Source organism: Microcaecilia unicolor, chromosome 1 (assembly GCF_901765095.1).
Source record: "Microcaecilia unicolor chromosome 1, aMicUni1.1, whole genome shotgun sequence".
NCBI classification, from domain to species: domain Eukaryota; kingdom Metazoa; phylum Chordata; class Amphibia; order Gymnophiona; family Siphonopidae; genus Microcaecilia; species Microcaecilia unicolor.
The window spans coordinates 306,260,154-306,276,224 of record NC_044031.1 but is presented as its reverse complement, the minus strand read 5'-3'; the positions used below and the strand labels follow the sequence as shown (position 1 = coordinate 306,276,224).

General features: G+C 43.3%; 1 protein-coding gene across 1 annotated transcript in view; it reads right to left on the bottom strand.

The window, feature by feature from the left end:
* The window catches only part of LOC115477167 (zinc finger protein 2-like), a 54,467-nt gene that overhangs the window by 16,751 nt on the left and 21,645 nt on the right, over positions 1-16,071 (bottom strand). The window contains exons 3-10 of the mRNA XM_030213860.1: positions 12,125-12,251; positions 11,483-11,596; positions 11,231-11,344; positions 7,938-8,098; positions 7,403-7,529; positions 6,605-6,718; positions 5,199-5,306; positions 3,082-3,195 (exon numbers count right to left, since the gene is read on the bottom strand). Of these exons, the coding sequence (XP_030069720.1) occupies positions 3,082-3,195; positions 5,199-5,306; positions 6,605-6,718; positions 7,403-7,529; positions 7,938-8,098; positions 11,231-11,344; positions 11,483-11,596; positions 12,125-12,251 (979 nt within the window). The remainder of the gene's footprint in view (positions 1-3,081; positions 3,196-5,198; positions 5,307-6,604; positions 6,719-7,402; positions 7,530-7,937; positions 8,099-11,230; positions 11,345-11,482; positions 11,597-12,124; positions 12,252-16,071) is intronic.

Sequence of the window (16,071 nt, the reverse complement as noted above, 5' to 3'; positions counted from 1 at the left end):
ATGCATTTTCAACTCGCCATTGCTTCTGAAACATTTCTCACATTCTGAACAGTTAAATGGTTTCTTTCCCATATAACTCTTTTTGTGCCGTTTCAGGTCAGCATTGCTTCTGAAACATTTTTCACATTCTGAACAGTTAAATGGTTTCTCTAAAGAATGAATCTTACTGTGCAATTTCAGCTCTCTTTTGTTTCTGAAACATTTCTCACATTCTGAACAGTGAAATGGTTTCTCTGAGAAATTAATCTTTTTGTGTTGTTTTAGCTCGGTGCTGCTGTTGAAACTTTTCTCACATTCTGGAGAGTTACATAGTTTGTCCCCCATATGACTGCTTTCATGTTTCATGTTTTTCTTTGGTCTGTTTAATCTTTCACCTTCCTGGGCTACTGCTTTCATACTGGTTGGTATTATGCTACTGCTACTTCCCTCACAGTCAGCTGAAGGATCTGTGCTGTCCCTTGAGGGGTCTTCGTGTTTCCATTCCTTTTTCTGCTGCTCACCCCACATTCTCACCCTTTCATTATGATTCCTAAATCCATCATCTGTTGGATTAAAAAACAATGAGTATGATCCTTAATTTTACAGCTATGGAAAATCATATACTTAAAAGGTAGGTAGCCGAGAGGAGCAAAAGTGAGAAGGCTGCGCTCTGGCCCCCAGAAAACCCACTGGATAACCTGGGTCAGAGGTAGACCCGGGAGGAGAGGGGAAGGGAAGGAGTGATCTTGGTCAGGAGGGTGGGAGGGGGCTCAGAGGCCAGATACGTAGTAGTTCACATCCTGTGTGAGCCAGTCAGCACTCGCATAATAACCCTGTGCTCCCTTCCTAATGCATCCCCTGGAACACCCCTGACCTGCCCTCTTTTTTTGTGAGTGATCAGAGGCAATATTCAGAGCTACACTAGCCTCAAAATACGTCTATAAATGTCCTGTGCAGCTTCCCTTTAAGGAAACACCAAAGCAGACACTAAAAGGTCCAAACCAGTCTTTATTAAGCAAATCCTGACATGGCCAAGTTTCGCCAAAAAGACTGCAACAGGGTAACCATCAACAAATAATAAAACATAAATAAAACCAAAACATAATTATAAAAAACAACAAAAATAAATAATTATAAACAATTACATGCATATTGGTATAAAAAGAATATATACAAGACATGACTTTTGTGGTCCATAAAGAAATTAAGAAGTCATAAAATAGGCACAAATAAAAGAAACAGGAACACATGCAAAAGAGCTTAGCACTCAAATCAAAAACTGACACCAGTAACACACATCAAAGGATAATACCAAAAACAATCCCCAATTTCTGAACACAAACCAAAGTGTCAAAGACTATAAACAGTGAGACAGACTCCACAAGTCTAATATAAAAGCACATGCCTTACCAGGGAGATTCAATGGGAAAGTCTCCATAATATTCTCTCTGCACAGCCTGCTCTGTCTTGCAATTTAGCAAATACTACCTCCATTAGGCAACGCAGTGATTCCACTTCTGAAGAAAGTGGGACCCCTTTACTAAGTCGCGGTAAAAAGAGGACTGCGGTAGTGTAGGTGTGTGTATTGGGTGCGAGCCGAGCCAGTTTTTACCGTGTCTACAGAAGAGGGCTTTTTTTTAAGGGGACGGGAAAAGTGCCTGCAGTAAAACTAAAACCCAGCACCCACCCAAAACCAGCCTGACCCCTTAATGCCACCCATTGATCTAGCGGTAAGGGATCATGTGCTACACGCATGGAGAATGGTCAGCGTGCACCAAATGCCGATTACCGCTGCCCCTGGGAGGAAATAAATTATTCATCCAGCTATTATGGGCAAGCGCCAAATCTGAAATTACCACCAGGAGGGTGCACTAGCCTGGTGGTAGTTTCATTTGGATGCGAGCTGCATGTGCGCACAGCCTACCGCAGCTTAGTAAAGGGGCCCCAGCATGTTTTAAGCCTGTAAAACTGACTTTAATAATTCCTGAAGTGTATTTCTTCTACTGGCCAGTAGGTGGTGCATGTTTTATGTTAAAGCTGTAATAGAAAAGTGAATGCCGTTTCACTCAGTGAAGAATTGAATCTACAGTACTGTGAGCAGTATACTTTTAAAACTTGCTGACTGGGCTCTGATTGGCCTAGAAGCTCATTTTTCTTTTGAACTGTACTGGTTCGGGAGAAGAGAGAGAGAGACCTCTTTGTTGAAGCCCTGTAAAAAAACTGTTATATTTGATAACTGGTGAAAAGCTATATGCCCTGATCTCCCAAGTTACTTTCCAGGAAGTAAACAAAATGTTTAGTTAGTGTAATAATTGATCCATATTTCAGTTACCTGCTATTGTTTGTTGATTGCACTATTTTGTTCTACTGTTCAATTTTTAAAAGACAAACAAAAGTTAGTTTATTACCTCTCTGTCAAGACTGATAAAGAACCCTGGTGCTTTGCATGTTGGGTCTGTGAGTGCTTTCTGGGAACTGTGGGACCAATGGGAGTGTGGCCCCAGTAACCTAGAAATCACTGGAGATAATTTGAGAGCGGGAGACTTGTCCAGAGGCGGTTGTGACCAGAGTCGGTAGGAGGAGGGTGCTAGTGTAGAGCACAAACGGCAGGTGAAGGTGGACCTGAGCTGTGCTTGCAATAGATGCTCTAAGTAGCCGTGGGAAAACCCCAGATGGGTGGCTAGGAGTTTCGTGATACCACTCTAATAGAAGACATAGCTGTATCTACATTTATAAGATCTTTAGAGATAAGCAATATCTACCCTCTCCTCTGATTTGCTTAATTCGTGGTGTACAGATTTTGATGATAAAACTTTATCACCTGACTGGTCTATTGTATGATCCTCTGTTAACAGACCCTTACTCTCTGCTGGGAAGTTAAAATCGCTCTACTTCTTTCTTCAACGTGCAATATGGACTCCTCATATGATGTGGAAAGACAAGTTGAGCAAAATGATCTACGCTGGCTCATCCTCTTTATTATACCGTAATTGTTGGAAAATATTTATGTTTCATGTTCTGTGTTCTATCTTATTTGGAGTTCATAAAGCAGTTTTATAAATGTGAATAATAAATAAAATAAAAAGTAAATATTATACTTGCCTGTTTCAGGACAGTGAACCTGTACAGATGTCTCTGATTCAGGATGATCCATGAAGGGCAGATCTTCCTCTTGTTTAATGCTCAGCAAGAACACAGATGTTACAATTGGGAAGCCTGTGATGAGAAAATAAGGGGTATTCAGCGAACCCTGATAAATCTGTTTTGGAGGCCGTATCTTACTAAAGATGTAAAAAGACTGGAAGCGGTGCAAAGAAAAGCTACAAAAATGGTATGGGATTTGCGTTGCAAAACAAATGAGGAGAAACTTGCCAACCTGAACATGTATACCTTGGAGGAAAGGAGAAACGGGTGACATGACACAGACGTTCAAATATTTGAAAGGTATTAATCCACAAATGAACCTTTTACGGAGACGGGAAGGTGGTAGAACTAGAGGACATGAATTGAGGTTGAAGTGGGGCAGACTTATGAGTAATGTCAGGAAGTATTTTTTCACAAAGAGGGTGTCGGATACCTGGAATGCCCTCCCATGGGAGGTGGTGGAGATGAAAATGGTAATGGAATTCAAACATGCGTGGGATAAACACAAAGAAATCCTGTTTAGAAGGAATGGATCCACAGAATCTAAGCAGAGATTGGAGGTCAACGCCGGTAATTGGGAAGAAAAATTGGTTCTGGGCAGACTTCTACGGTCTACGCCTTGATCGTGACTGAATATATATGGATGGGCTAAATTTTAAGGGGCTTCGATGTTAGCTTCAGAAAATTTAGTACAAGAACAGTGCTGGGCAGACTTCTATGATCTGTGCCCTGAGAATGGCAAGGACAAATCAAAGTCAAGTATATTTATAAAGTATCAAACATCAAATAAAATGAGTTTATTTTGTTAGGCAGACTGGATGGACATTATCTGCCGTCATTTACTATGTTACTATCAGGCTCATTTTCAAAAGAGATGGACATCCATCTTGGTATAATCGAAACCCGATTTTGGATGTCTCCAACTGAAGTCCGTCGCAAGGACGTCCAAATTTAAAGGGGGCGTGCCGGAAGCGTGGTGAAGGCGGGACTTAGGCGTGTCTAATACTTAGATGTCTTTGAGCCATAATCGAAAAAAGCAGGGACGTAACTTGGACATTTTCACTAAAATGTGTTTTTATTATAAATAAGGTACAAAAAGGTGCCCAAAATGACCAGATGGAATTGGGGATGTTCTCCTGTTAATCCTCCAGTGGTCACTAACCCCCTCCCACCCTCAAAAAACATCTTTAAAAATATTTTGTGCCAGCCTCTATGCCAGCGTCAGATGTCATACTCTGGTCCATGACAGCGCATGCAGGTGCCTGGAGCAATTTTAGTGGGTGCAGTGCACTTCAGACATGCGGATCCAGATCCATACCCCCCCCCCCCCCCACACACACACACCTTTTACGTTTGTGGAGCAAACAGCAAGCCCTCCAAAACCCACCACAAACCCACTGTACCCACATCTAGGTGCCCCCCTTCACCCGTAAGGGCTAAGGTAGTGATATACAGTTGTGGGTAGTGGGTTTTGGGGGGAGGGGTTGGGGGGCTCAGCACACAAGGTAAGGGAGCTATGTTCCTGGGAGCACTGCAGTGCCCCCTAGGGTGCCCGGCTGGTGTCCTGGCATGTCAGGGGGACCAGTGCACTACCAATGCTGGCTCCTCCCATGCCCAAATGGCTTGAATTGGAACGTTTTTGACATGGATGTCTTTGGTTTTGAAAGTTTGAAATGTCCATGACTAGGGACATCCAAATTTAAGGATTTGGATGCCTCTGATGGTATTTTCGAAACGAACGATAGACGTCCATCTTTTTTCGATGGGTTTGGACGTTTTGCTAGGACATCCAAATCGCAACTTGGACGTCCCTTTCGAAAATGCCCCTCTATGTGTTACTATCTATGTATGAGATTTATCTACATTAATATCCACTTTGGTCTGGGGTCCTGAACACACTGCTGGAGACCTGGGAATAATTCAGGACCTGGTAGCTTAAGAAAACTGAATTCTAATTACTAAAAAAACAAAAATGTAACTGAAAATCACTACTAACATTTGCCATCTCTGTGAAAATATAGAAATACTTTACAGCACATAGCAAGGATTTTATTATAAAGGGATTCTTGGCTCACCGCTCTTGGTATCAATATCCCCCTCTCCACCCGCCACCTGGTCGCCAACAGGAACGTCTTCCATTTTCGGGATATCTACTGTGGAGTCAGGAGTGTAATTTTGGCTGCCTGTAAAAAGAATGGAAAAATAACTTCAGGTTTTAAAGGAAAGCTTAGGACCTACGAAAATCAGTACTTTGCTTATAATGAGATGAAGGGAATTTTATGAGCTCTGAAAATAGAAGTAACCTGGTGGAAGGAGTTATGGAACTCAGTAACTGAAAATGAACCACAAACAGATTCCTACAATACTCTGGTAATGAAAACTTGTGCAAATATGATCTTTGTTACAGAATCTCACCTTTCTGCAACCTTCCCCTTGCTACTGGCAGAGGGTGGCTACTCAACTTTCGTCTCTGCTAATATGGATACTGGTGGTCACCTTCCCTTTCCACCTCCTGCTGCTTTGATCAGGGGAGCCTATCTACCTCCATCACTTTATTAAATCTTGAAGTGCATTTCTCTAGTTTAGCCAGCAGGTGGTGCATGTTATGTTTTTAGGTGTTACAGATAAAGGAATGATTCCTTCTTTAGTTAACACAGAAAATAGGAAGTGCCTTGCAGGGATGAAACCAACTTTTTTCAAATGTTTTTGTTCTCTGTTCTAATTGGGCTACAGTTTCAAATTACTCAGCAGTTGCTGGCTGAGAAGAGAGAGAGAAAGCTCTTTGCTGAAGCCCTATAAAAAATAGTTACATTTGATAACTGGTGAGCAGCTTTATGTCCTAATCTCCCCAGAAAGTAAACAAAGGTTTAGTTTGTGTTATAATTGATCCATATTTCAGTAACCTGTTGTTGTTTGCTGATTGCACATTTTTTGTCCATTGTTCAATATATTTTTAAGACAATGAACAATTATTTATTGACTCTGTTTGTCTGGACTGATAAAGAATCCTGGTGATTTGTGTGTTGGGTCTGTGAGTGCTTTCTGGGAACTGTGAGATCACTGGGAGTGTGGCTAGTGTAAAGCAGAAGCAGGTGCAGGCAGACCTGAGCTGTGCTGGGCATAAAATGGCCGCGGGGAAACCCCAGGCGGGTGGCTAGGCGTTTCATGAAATGTATCCTGTTTGCTGTTCTAGGCATTGGTCACATTCAAGGATGTTGCTGCTTATTTCTTGGAAGTGGAGTGGGACAGTCTGGTGGAACGGCAGAAGGAGCTGTACAAGAAGGTCATTAGGGAGATTTATGACATGCTCATGTCACGAGGATGACCGTAGCAGGACCAACACTCAGTCATTATTGGGGGTAGCAGTTCGATATGTAAAAAATGTCCACTTGTTCTTAATTTTTTCTGTTAGGAGATGTTGTCAGTTATTTTGTTTGATGTTAACGACCTATCTCCCATTAAATCTAAAACATTTACTTACTGTTGGTGGAGTCATTTGGGGTTTTCTTCCCCTCCCACTCAGATTGTTGAGTGAAATATTTCTCATCTTCCTTTTCAATCTTGAATATAATATCAGGATTAATGATTGAATAACCTGTTGATATGAAGTAGGAAAATTATACTGAAATTGTATTTGTAGAATCTCTCGGGAGGTTCCCTCTGCTTCATGTTTTGATGGAGCAGTGTGTGAAGTGTGCATGGAGGTGTGTGTATATGTATATGTACAGATATCTTGGGGTTTGTGTATCTGTCTGACAAAGCTTGGAGAGAAGAGGCAACAGTGGCCAACCCTTGATTAAGATTATATCATAGAGGTTTTCTGGTACAGAGAATTCTCTTCATTTCTCTCCTAGGTGGAGGCATTGCAGGTGCCAATCTTCCGGTTACCATTTTAGAGGGGTTAAATGTTGTACAATATAGTTAACTAATGTGTAGCTAATATGTCACAACCTTATGCAGAAGTCTCAGAAGAAATCCAAGAGGTAAATCCTCTCTCTGGTCTTCTGTGCCAAATATTTTGCATAGGAATGAGAGAGAGATTCCAACCGGTGTTGTGTGAAGTCTCTAGTTTAAGGTCTACATCTTATCTTACAACAGAGAGCAGCATCTTTTGCAGATCCTTCAGCAGTGGAGTCTTTTACAGGCTCCTATTGAATATGGGATGGCATCAGAAGCCAGGATCTAAATTTCAGGTGCCCATGGTATCTAGTTCCTGTGATTTTTACAGCACTGATTCCACAATGTGCTTGTGTGGTAGATGACAGAGAAACATATTTACCTCGTGACGTGAGGATGTCATGAATCTCCTTGATGACCTTCTTGTACAGCTCCTTCTGCCGTTCCCCCAGAAGGTCCCAGTCCACTTCCAAGAAATAAGCAGCAACATCCTTGAATGTGACCAAGGCCTAGAACAGCAAACAGGACACCCTACATCAAAGTGTCATTATTTTTTCATTTCATTTCATTAAATATACACCTATCAAAATACTTCTAGATGGTTTACAACAAACATATGAAATAGTTCACATAAATAAAAACAATAACAGAAACAGAAAATCATTCAACATAAAATTGGTAAGCAGAAGAAAACAGTCAAGGGGGAGAATAAGAGAAAAAGAAGAAATGAAAGGTAAAAAAACAAAAACAAAAGACAGAACTGACAATGAAAGGAGAAAAATAAAAATTAGAAAAATAGAAGAAACACATTATCTACACAACAAGAGTTAGAAGTCAGAGGCTGTGATTATAACACCTCATTCTCACTATCCCTGGTCCAGAGGAGGCATCTTTCTTAGAGGAAAAGTTTGTATCACCTCATGACTAGCTTTAATCGAAGCTTCATCACATTCTTCATGCAGTTCCTCACATCTGCCTGTTGAGGTCAGATTTCCTGTTTCCTCAGATCCCTGAGGCTCAATCCTGAATCCTTTTTGCTCAAATCGGATTAAAATATCAGGCTTGACATTTTGAGAGCCTATTAAAAGAAAAAGATAGTACAATTAGTTTTAAAAAGTTACCACAGAGCTCTATAAGTGCTGTTTTGACAGGCACCTCTATAGAACCAAAAAAAGAGAAGGGTACTGCTGTACTGATCATCATCAGAAATGTATTCTAGAAATACCTGATATTTTCATACTACGGTGAGCTTTCTCAACAGCCACAAACAGCTCTGTTGTAGATACTGCTACTGCATAAATATTAGGGAAATATCTGTCATCTGAGGTTTCTTTTTCTAGAACAGACTATTCTTCATCTAGTTTCTGTACATTAGAAATCAGATTCTGCTGGACACCCCAGTGGTGGGTTGAGATTTCATTGCAGCTTCTTGTGACTCTGGACAAGTCACTTAACCCTCCATTGCTTCAGGTACAACTAATACATAGATTGTGAGCTCATTCGTGACAGAAAGTTCCTGTACCAGTATTTGTGTCTGTAAACCAGATAGAGGGGCATTTTCGATATGACGTCTAAATCTAGCTTTGGACGTTTTGCAAAATACGTCCAAAATCTGAATAGAAAAGAAGGTCATTTTCAAAAAAGACAAACACCTATCTTTTGTTTCAATAATACTATTTTGAACAAGGTTTTGTGATTTGGACACTTTGTTTTCTAGTCAAAGTCAAAAAATACATAAATAAAAAAGTATCCAAATGAAAAACGTAGAAAATCAAGCCATTGGGATGCAGGAGGGGCCAACACTTTTAACAGACTGGATCCCCAGACATCCCAGGAAATAAATGGGGCACCCTAGGGGGCACTGCAGTGGACTTCAAAAACATGTTCCCAGGTACACATCTCACCGTTGCTCCCTTATTTTGTCTGCTGAGCCCCCCAAAACCCACTACCCCCAAATGTACAACACTATAATAGCCCTTATAGGTGAAGAGGGCACTTATATGTGGGTACAGTGAGTTCCTGGTGAGTTTTGGAGGGCTCACAGTTTCCCCCACAAATGTGACAGGTAGAGGGAGATAGGAGCCAGAGTCCTCCACCTCATGGTGCACTGCACTGACCACTACACTACTCCAGGGACCTGCCTGCTGCTCTGATAGACCTGGCTCTAACATCTGAGGCTGTCGTAGAGGTTGCTAAATCATATTTGTATTCACGTTTGTAGGGGGTGGGAGGGGATCAGTGACCCCTGATTCCCTCCAGTGGTGATCTGGTCATTTAGGGCACCCCTTTTGTGCCTTACTCGTTATAAAAACAAGTCTAGCTCAGAACGTCTTAGTTTTAATCCTGGATGGTTTTGTTTGGTTCACTTATGACTGTAATATGTCCAAGTTTTAGGAACACCCAAGTACCACCCTAAACACGCCCCCTTGTGTTAAGAACGCACTTCTGATGGACTTCATAGAAAAACGTCTAAAAATTGATTTTGAAACTATTGATTGCTGCTTTTAGACATGTTTCTCTCTCGAAAATTAGATCCGTGGAGGGGCATAATCGAACGGAAACGCCTATCTCCATGGGCGTTTATCTCCGAGAACGGGTCCATGAAGGGGCGGGCCGAACCGAATTTTCAAAAAAAATGGACGTTTTTGAGCTGGGCGTTTGTTTTTTTAGCGATAATGGAAACTAAAAACGCCCAGCTCAAAAACGTCCTAATCCGAGCCATTTGGTCGTGGGAGGGGCCAGGATTCGTAGTACACTGGCCCCCCTGATATGCCAGGACACCAACTGGGCACCCTAGAGGTCAGTGCGGTGGACTTCAGAAAAAGCTCCCACATGCATAGCTCCCTTACCACGGGTGCTGAGCTCCCAACCCCCCTCCCCCTCCCCCAAAACCCACTACCCACAAATGTACAACACTACCATAGCTCTTAGGGGTGAAGGGGGCACCTACATGTGGGTACAGTGGGTTTTGGAGGCCTCCCATTTACCAGCAAAAGTGTTACAGGTGGGGGGGGGGGGATGGGCCTGGGGCCACCTGGCTGAAGTGCACTGCGGTACCCACTAAAAGTGCTCCAGGGACCTGCATACATGCAGGCCTCTAGGACTGGTTGCTGCTATATAACATTGGCACACCAGTTGACACCTGAAGACTAATCTCTCCGAAAACGTCCTTTATTGGAATAACCGCCTTTACTCACAGTTAACTGCAGATCAGATGTTGTGCCCCACTGGCAACGAGTCTCCCTGGTACTGAGATGAGCAGTAGGTCAGAGCTGGCAGAATGCTGTACAATGCCCTCTTTCAGCTACATTCAAGGGAAGAACTAAGTTGTCTAATGTGGCTAACACAGGAAAGGGAACTAAAACTGGCTTACAAAAATGGCCACTACCGCATGGACTACAACAGGAAACACAACAGGGCACACTCTGACCCAGTAGACAGGGGGAAAAGCACCATGGGAGAAAAGCCTACCAACTACCAACATCGTGAGACTGTAACACAAGCTAATGAAATCACGGAGCCCAATACCCTAAACCCACCACAATGCAATGTTGATGTGACCCTGTACTGCACCCGAGAGCCACATCTGACCCAGGGAAAGGCTGTGACAGGATCGAACACATTCTGTTGTCATGGAGGTGGGTACGGCATTTGAGGCTGGCATAGAGGCTGGAAAAAAAAGTTTGTAAAGTGGGGGTTTTTTTGGTGGGAGGGGGTTAGTGACCACTGGGGGAGTCTGGGGAGGTCATCCCCGATTCCCTCCAGTGGTCATCTGGGCAGTTGGAGCACTTTTTTGGGACTTGTTCGTGAAAAAAAAGGGTCCAAAAAAAGTGACCCAAAATCGCGGTAAAAACGCCCTTTTTTTTCGATTATCAGCTAAAGACGCCCATCTCTCCTCGGCTGATAACCACGCCCCAGTTCCGCCTCCATCACTCCTCCGACACGCCCCCGTCAACTTTATTCGTTTCCGCGACGGAGTGCAGTTGGAAACGCCCAAAATCGGCTTTCGATTATATCGATTTGGGCACCTTTGCGAGACAAACTTCTATCTCCCAATTTAGGTCGCACTATAGGCGTTTTTCTCTTTCGAAAATAAGCTGGATAGTCACCTAAGGGACCATTTGCAGTATATCAAGTGCTGAAAATAAATAAACATAAATAAAAATTGGAAAACTACTAAATCACTATGAGGTAGATATTCAGCTCTTACTTGTTACAGGAGGGTGAGTCTGTTCAGACGTCTCTGATTTAGGAGGATCCATCAAGGGGAGATCTTCCTCTTGTTTAACACCGAGTGAGATCACAGACGTTACAATTGGAAGGTCTGTTAAGAGAAAATACATTAGAAGAAGTCATCAAAGATACAATAATACTAAATTAGGAAATGGACTTAAAGTCTCTAAATGCCTGGAGACTTTGATCTGAAAATTCAGAGCCCTTCAAATCCCAAACATCTACTTACTCTTCATGAGATCATCTGGGTTTTCTTTTTCCTCCCACTCAAAATGTTGAGTGAAATATTTCTCATCTTCGTTCTTAATCTTGAATATGGCATCAGGATTAACAATTGAATAGCCTGTAAGTAAGCAGGAAAATAGCATTTAAATTTGTATGTAGAAGCCCTGGGGAGGTTTCATCTGTTTCCTGTTGTGAACAAGTAGTGCATTAAAGTGTGTGTGTGTACATACAGGACTAAGTTCTGTATATGGAGCCAAAAAAATGACACTGATAAAAATTGGAGCTAAACGCTATTCTATAAACAGTTCTCAGAGTTAGGCGCTGTTGATAGAATAGTGTTTTGCGCAGACATCCGCAACCAATTTTGGTTGTAAGGATTTACAATCACTGAAACCTGATTTATATTCTTACACAGAAGTTGTAGTTCTCAGGAGAAGGGTCAAAATTTTGTTGTACAGAAAAGGGAAACAGACTGCAGCTGGTCTTGTATGAAGCCTCCAGTTTAAGGTAAACATTTTATCTTTTGCAACAGAAGCCAGGTCTCAATTTCAGGTGCCCATGGGACCTGGTACCTGGGATTTTTCCAGCTCTGATAAAATAACAGCACCCATTCCATTAATGTGCCTGTGTGGTAGATGATATTTACCTTGTGATGTGAGGATGTCATGAATCTCCTTGATGACCTTCTTGTACAGCTCCTTCTGCCATTCTCCCAGAATGTCCCAGTCCGCTTCCAAGAAATAAGCAGAGACATCCTTGAATGTGACCAATGCCTGGAACAGCAAACAGGACCGTCAACCAGTTTCATTATCATGTTTATGTAATAGACTTTCTTATGTGATCTTTGAACAGATTTCTTAGAAACACTAGAAATATCTCATGTTGGCTGAGAGAGAGAAAGAATAGTGATGGCAGACTAGTTCTTTACGCCATTAATACAGTAATCAAACTTATATTCTTGCTAATACCACTATTAGAATCATGAACTGAAGGAGGAAAAGCCTCAGAATATTTTACGCAAATACTTGTAGAGAAAAATGACAAAAATCAAAACTTCATTGCTTCCCAGCTTGCACATTTTACATTTTCAAACACATGCTCAGTAATTCCAATTAGTTAATTTTGTACTGGCTGCGTTTGAATGCCATTCTCTAAACATATTACAACATATTACAGAAAAATCTAACATCAGTAGCTCTGGTAATTATAAGCAATCAGACTAATTATATAAAGAACAGAAAAGGTCACAGAACAGAGAGAAAGAAAGATTCTTAGTTGTAAAGAATTAGTTCTTACGAAGGGGAGGGGAAGTACCCCCTTCGGATAAAATAGGCCATGGGAGGATCTGAAACTCTCTTTCCAGCATGGCTAGTTTTCAGAGTCTCTTTATCTGCAAAGTACTTTTATAGGCCTGTGGTGAGCATCCACTTCTCCTCTACCCTGGACCAATCATAGGTGCTGCATATGTGCTGGAGACTTGTAATTGGTTCCTTCATATGTGCTAGAGACTTGCAATTGGTTCTTTCATATATGCTGGAGGCTTGCAATTGGTTCTTTCATATGTGCTGGAGGCTTGCAATTGGTGTCCTTGCCACACCTCTTCTAAGTAAATTACATTTGTAAAATTTATACCAGGCAGTTGAGTTGCCCCATCAGAGTCTGTGACCAGCCAGAAATTCCTGCATGTAGCTATCAGTAAAGAAAGATGGGGGGTGGGAAGCGGTGCAGCATACCTGAAGTAGAACATTGTAGCTAAATGTCACGTCTGTGGCCGTGACCACCTCAGACTTACCTTTCTGGTGGCCTCTGTCTGCTTCTGTGTTAGTTCTGTCTCTGTCTTGTGTGCTGATTACTTCACTAGATGGCACCTGTGGGGGCTATGCCTCTCTGGGGAGCCAGAATCTAAGATGGCTCCCGCCTGTTCTGTTCCAGCTTCCAAGATGGCCCCTGCCTGTCCTTCCTGTGTGCTCACTTCCTTTGTGTTCCAAGCCTCTCCTTGGTGTCAGTGTGTTCCCTGCTCCTGTCCTCCAGTAGTGACCTCATCAGTGAGAGCCTTCATAAGGAAGTGCTGTGCTTGCATTCAGGGCCTTTGCATTGTGTTATGCCTAAAGGTCATCAGGTTAGTGAGTGTACTGTTGCCCTGCTACTTAGCCTGTCTCTGGGCTTTTGCCCGTCTGCTTATTGTGCCTGTGGACAGCTAGTCCTTCTGAGTGGGCTTTTGCCCTTCTGTCTATTGTACCTGTGAACTGCTAGTCCTTCCGTGTGGGCTTGTGCCATTCTGCTTTGTGTCTGTGGACTGCTAGTCCTCCTTTTGCCTTACTCTGTGTTTGGAGTCTGAAGCTTCAGCCATTGTTGTACTCTCTGTCTGTGTTTGGAGCTGCTGAAGCTTCAGCCTAAGACTCTGTTAGCTCCTGGTTTATTCTTCTGTCCGCTGCCTGCCCAAAGACTCTGTTAGTTCCTGGTTTATTCTATTGTCTGCTGCCAGCCCCAAGACTCTGTTAGTTCCTGGTTTATTCTATTGTCTGCTGCCAGCCCCAAGACTCTGCTATTCCTGGTTTAATCTATTGTCTGCTGGCTGCCCAAGACTCTGTTAGCTCCTGGTTTTTTCTATTGCCTGCTGCCAGCCCCAAGACTCTGCTATCCCCAGTTTATGCTATTGTCTGCCACCTGCCCCAGACTCTGCTAGTATCTTGGTGTATTCTTCTGTCTGCTGACCAGCTTATGTGTTGCCCTGAACCCTGTTGCTTCCTGGCTAGTGTGTATATCCTGAGTGTACATCCTGAATCCTGCTTCTGCCTAGCTAGTGTATATATCCAGAGTGTATATCCTGAATCCTGCTTCTGCCTAGCTAGTGGGTATATCCTGAGTGTATATCCTGAATCCTGCTTCTGCCTAGCTAGTGTTTATCCGGAGTCCTGCTTTGTCTGTCTTGTGTTTCTTGCTTAGTGGCTGCGTAGCAGCTTTCAGTCCTAGCCTAGTTCTGTGCCAAGCCTCCCTCGTGTATCCTCGACCCAGGGTTGGTCCTCTGGGTCTTCAGTTCCTGCCCTATCCTACAAGTCCTGCTGGCCGCCAGCACTCAGGAGCTCAACTCCTGAGGAACGGTGGTCAAGCGCAGGTGAAGCTGTTTCTTTCTGCCTGTTCTAGTTTGACCTGCCTCCGTTGCAACTCCAGTCCAGAAGTCCAGTCCTGCTCCACCTTGTATCCAGTTCCAGGGTGGTCCAAGGGCTCACGAATTCCAGTTCTGCCTCGAGAACCTGACACTAAAAATGTATAGACAATTTGATCTACATAGTTTTTGTGATTTTTTTTACAGTCAGAGCAGATTTATTACTACTATTAATCATTTCTATAGTGCTACTAGACGTATGCAGCGCTGTACACATTACATACAGATGCTTTCTCTGTCCCTACAGGGCTCATAATCTAAGTTTTTTTGTACCTGCATGCACTTTTTGGTCCCTGAAGCAGAGTTGTTAAACATGTCGGACCAAGCTGGGAAGCATTTCACAGTCAAAAATTTAATCACTATTGTTTAAGATAAGTTTTGATTTGTAATAAGTACTTTCATAAAATACAATGACATGAAGGAGGTTTTTATGCCTATGACACATAGAGGGGCATAATCGAACGGGGCGCCCAAGTTTTCATGAAGGCGTCCTCACAGGACGGCCCCGTAAAGGGATGGGGCAACCCGTATTATCGAAACAAGATGGGCGTCCATCTTTCGTTTCAATAATACGGTCGGGGACGCCCAAATCATGAAATTTAGGTCGACTTTAGAGATGGTCGTCCTTAGGTCGTTTTTGAGATGGTCATTCCTGGTTTTCAGCGATAATGGAAACCGAGGACGCCCATCTCAGAAACAACCAAATCCAAGCCATTTGGTCGTGGAAGGAGCCAGCATTCGTAGTGCAATGGTCCCCCTGACATGCCAGGACACCAACTGGGCACCCTAGGGGGCACTGCAGTGGACTTCAAAATTGCTCCCAGGTGCATAGCTTCCTTACCTTGTGTGCTGAGCCCCCCAACCCCCCCTAAACCCACTCCCCACAACTGTACACCACTACCATAGCCCTTAGGGATGAAGGGGGGCACCTACATGTGGGTACAGTCGGTTTGTGGTAGGTTTTGGAGGGCTCACATTTACCACCACAAGTGTAACAGGTAGGGGGGGATGGGCCTGGGTCCGCCTGCCTGAAGTGCACTGCACCCACTACAACTGCTCCAGGTACCTGCATACTGCTGCGATGGACCTCAGTATGGCATTTGAGGTTGGCAAAAAAGTTATTTTTCAACTTTTTTTTTTTTATGGTGGGAGGGGGTTAGTGGCCACTGGGGTAATAAGGGGAGGTGATCCCCGATTTCCTCCGGTGGTCATCTGGTCAGTTCGGGCACCTTTTTGATGCTTGGTCGTGAAAAAAAATGGACCAAGTAAAGTCGGCCAAGTGTCAGGGACGCCCTTCTTTTTTCCAATATCGGCCGTGGACGCCCATCACTCACGCCCCAGTCCCGCCTTCGGTATGATGCCAACACGCCCCCATGAACGTTGGTCGTCCCCGTGACGGAAAGCAGTTGAGGGCGCCCAAAATTGGC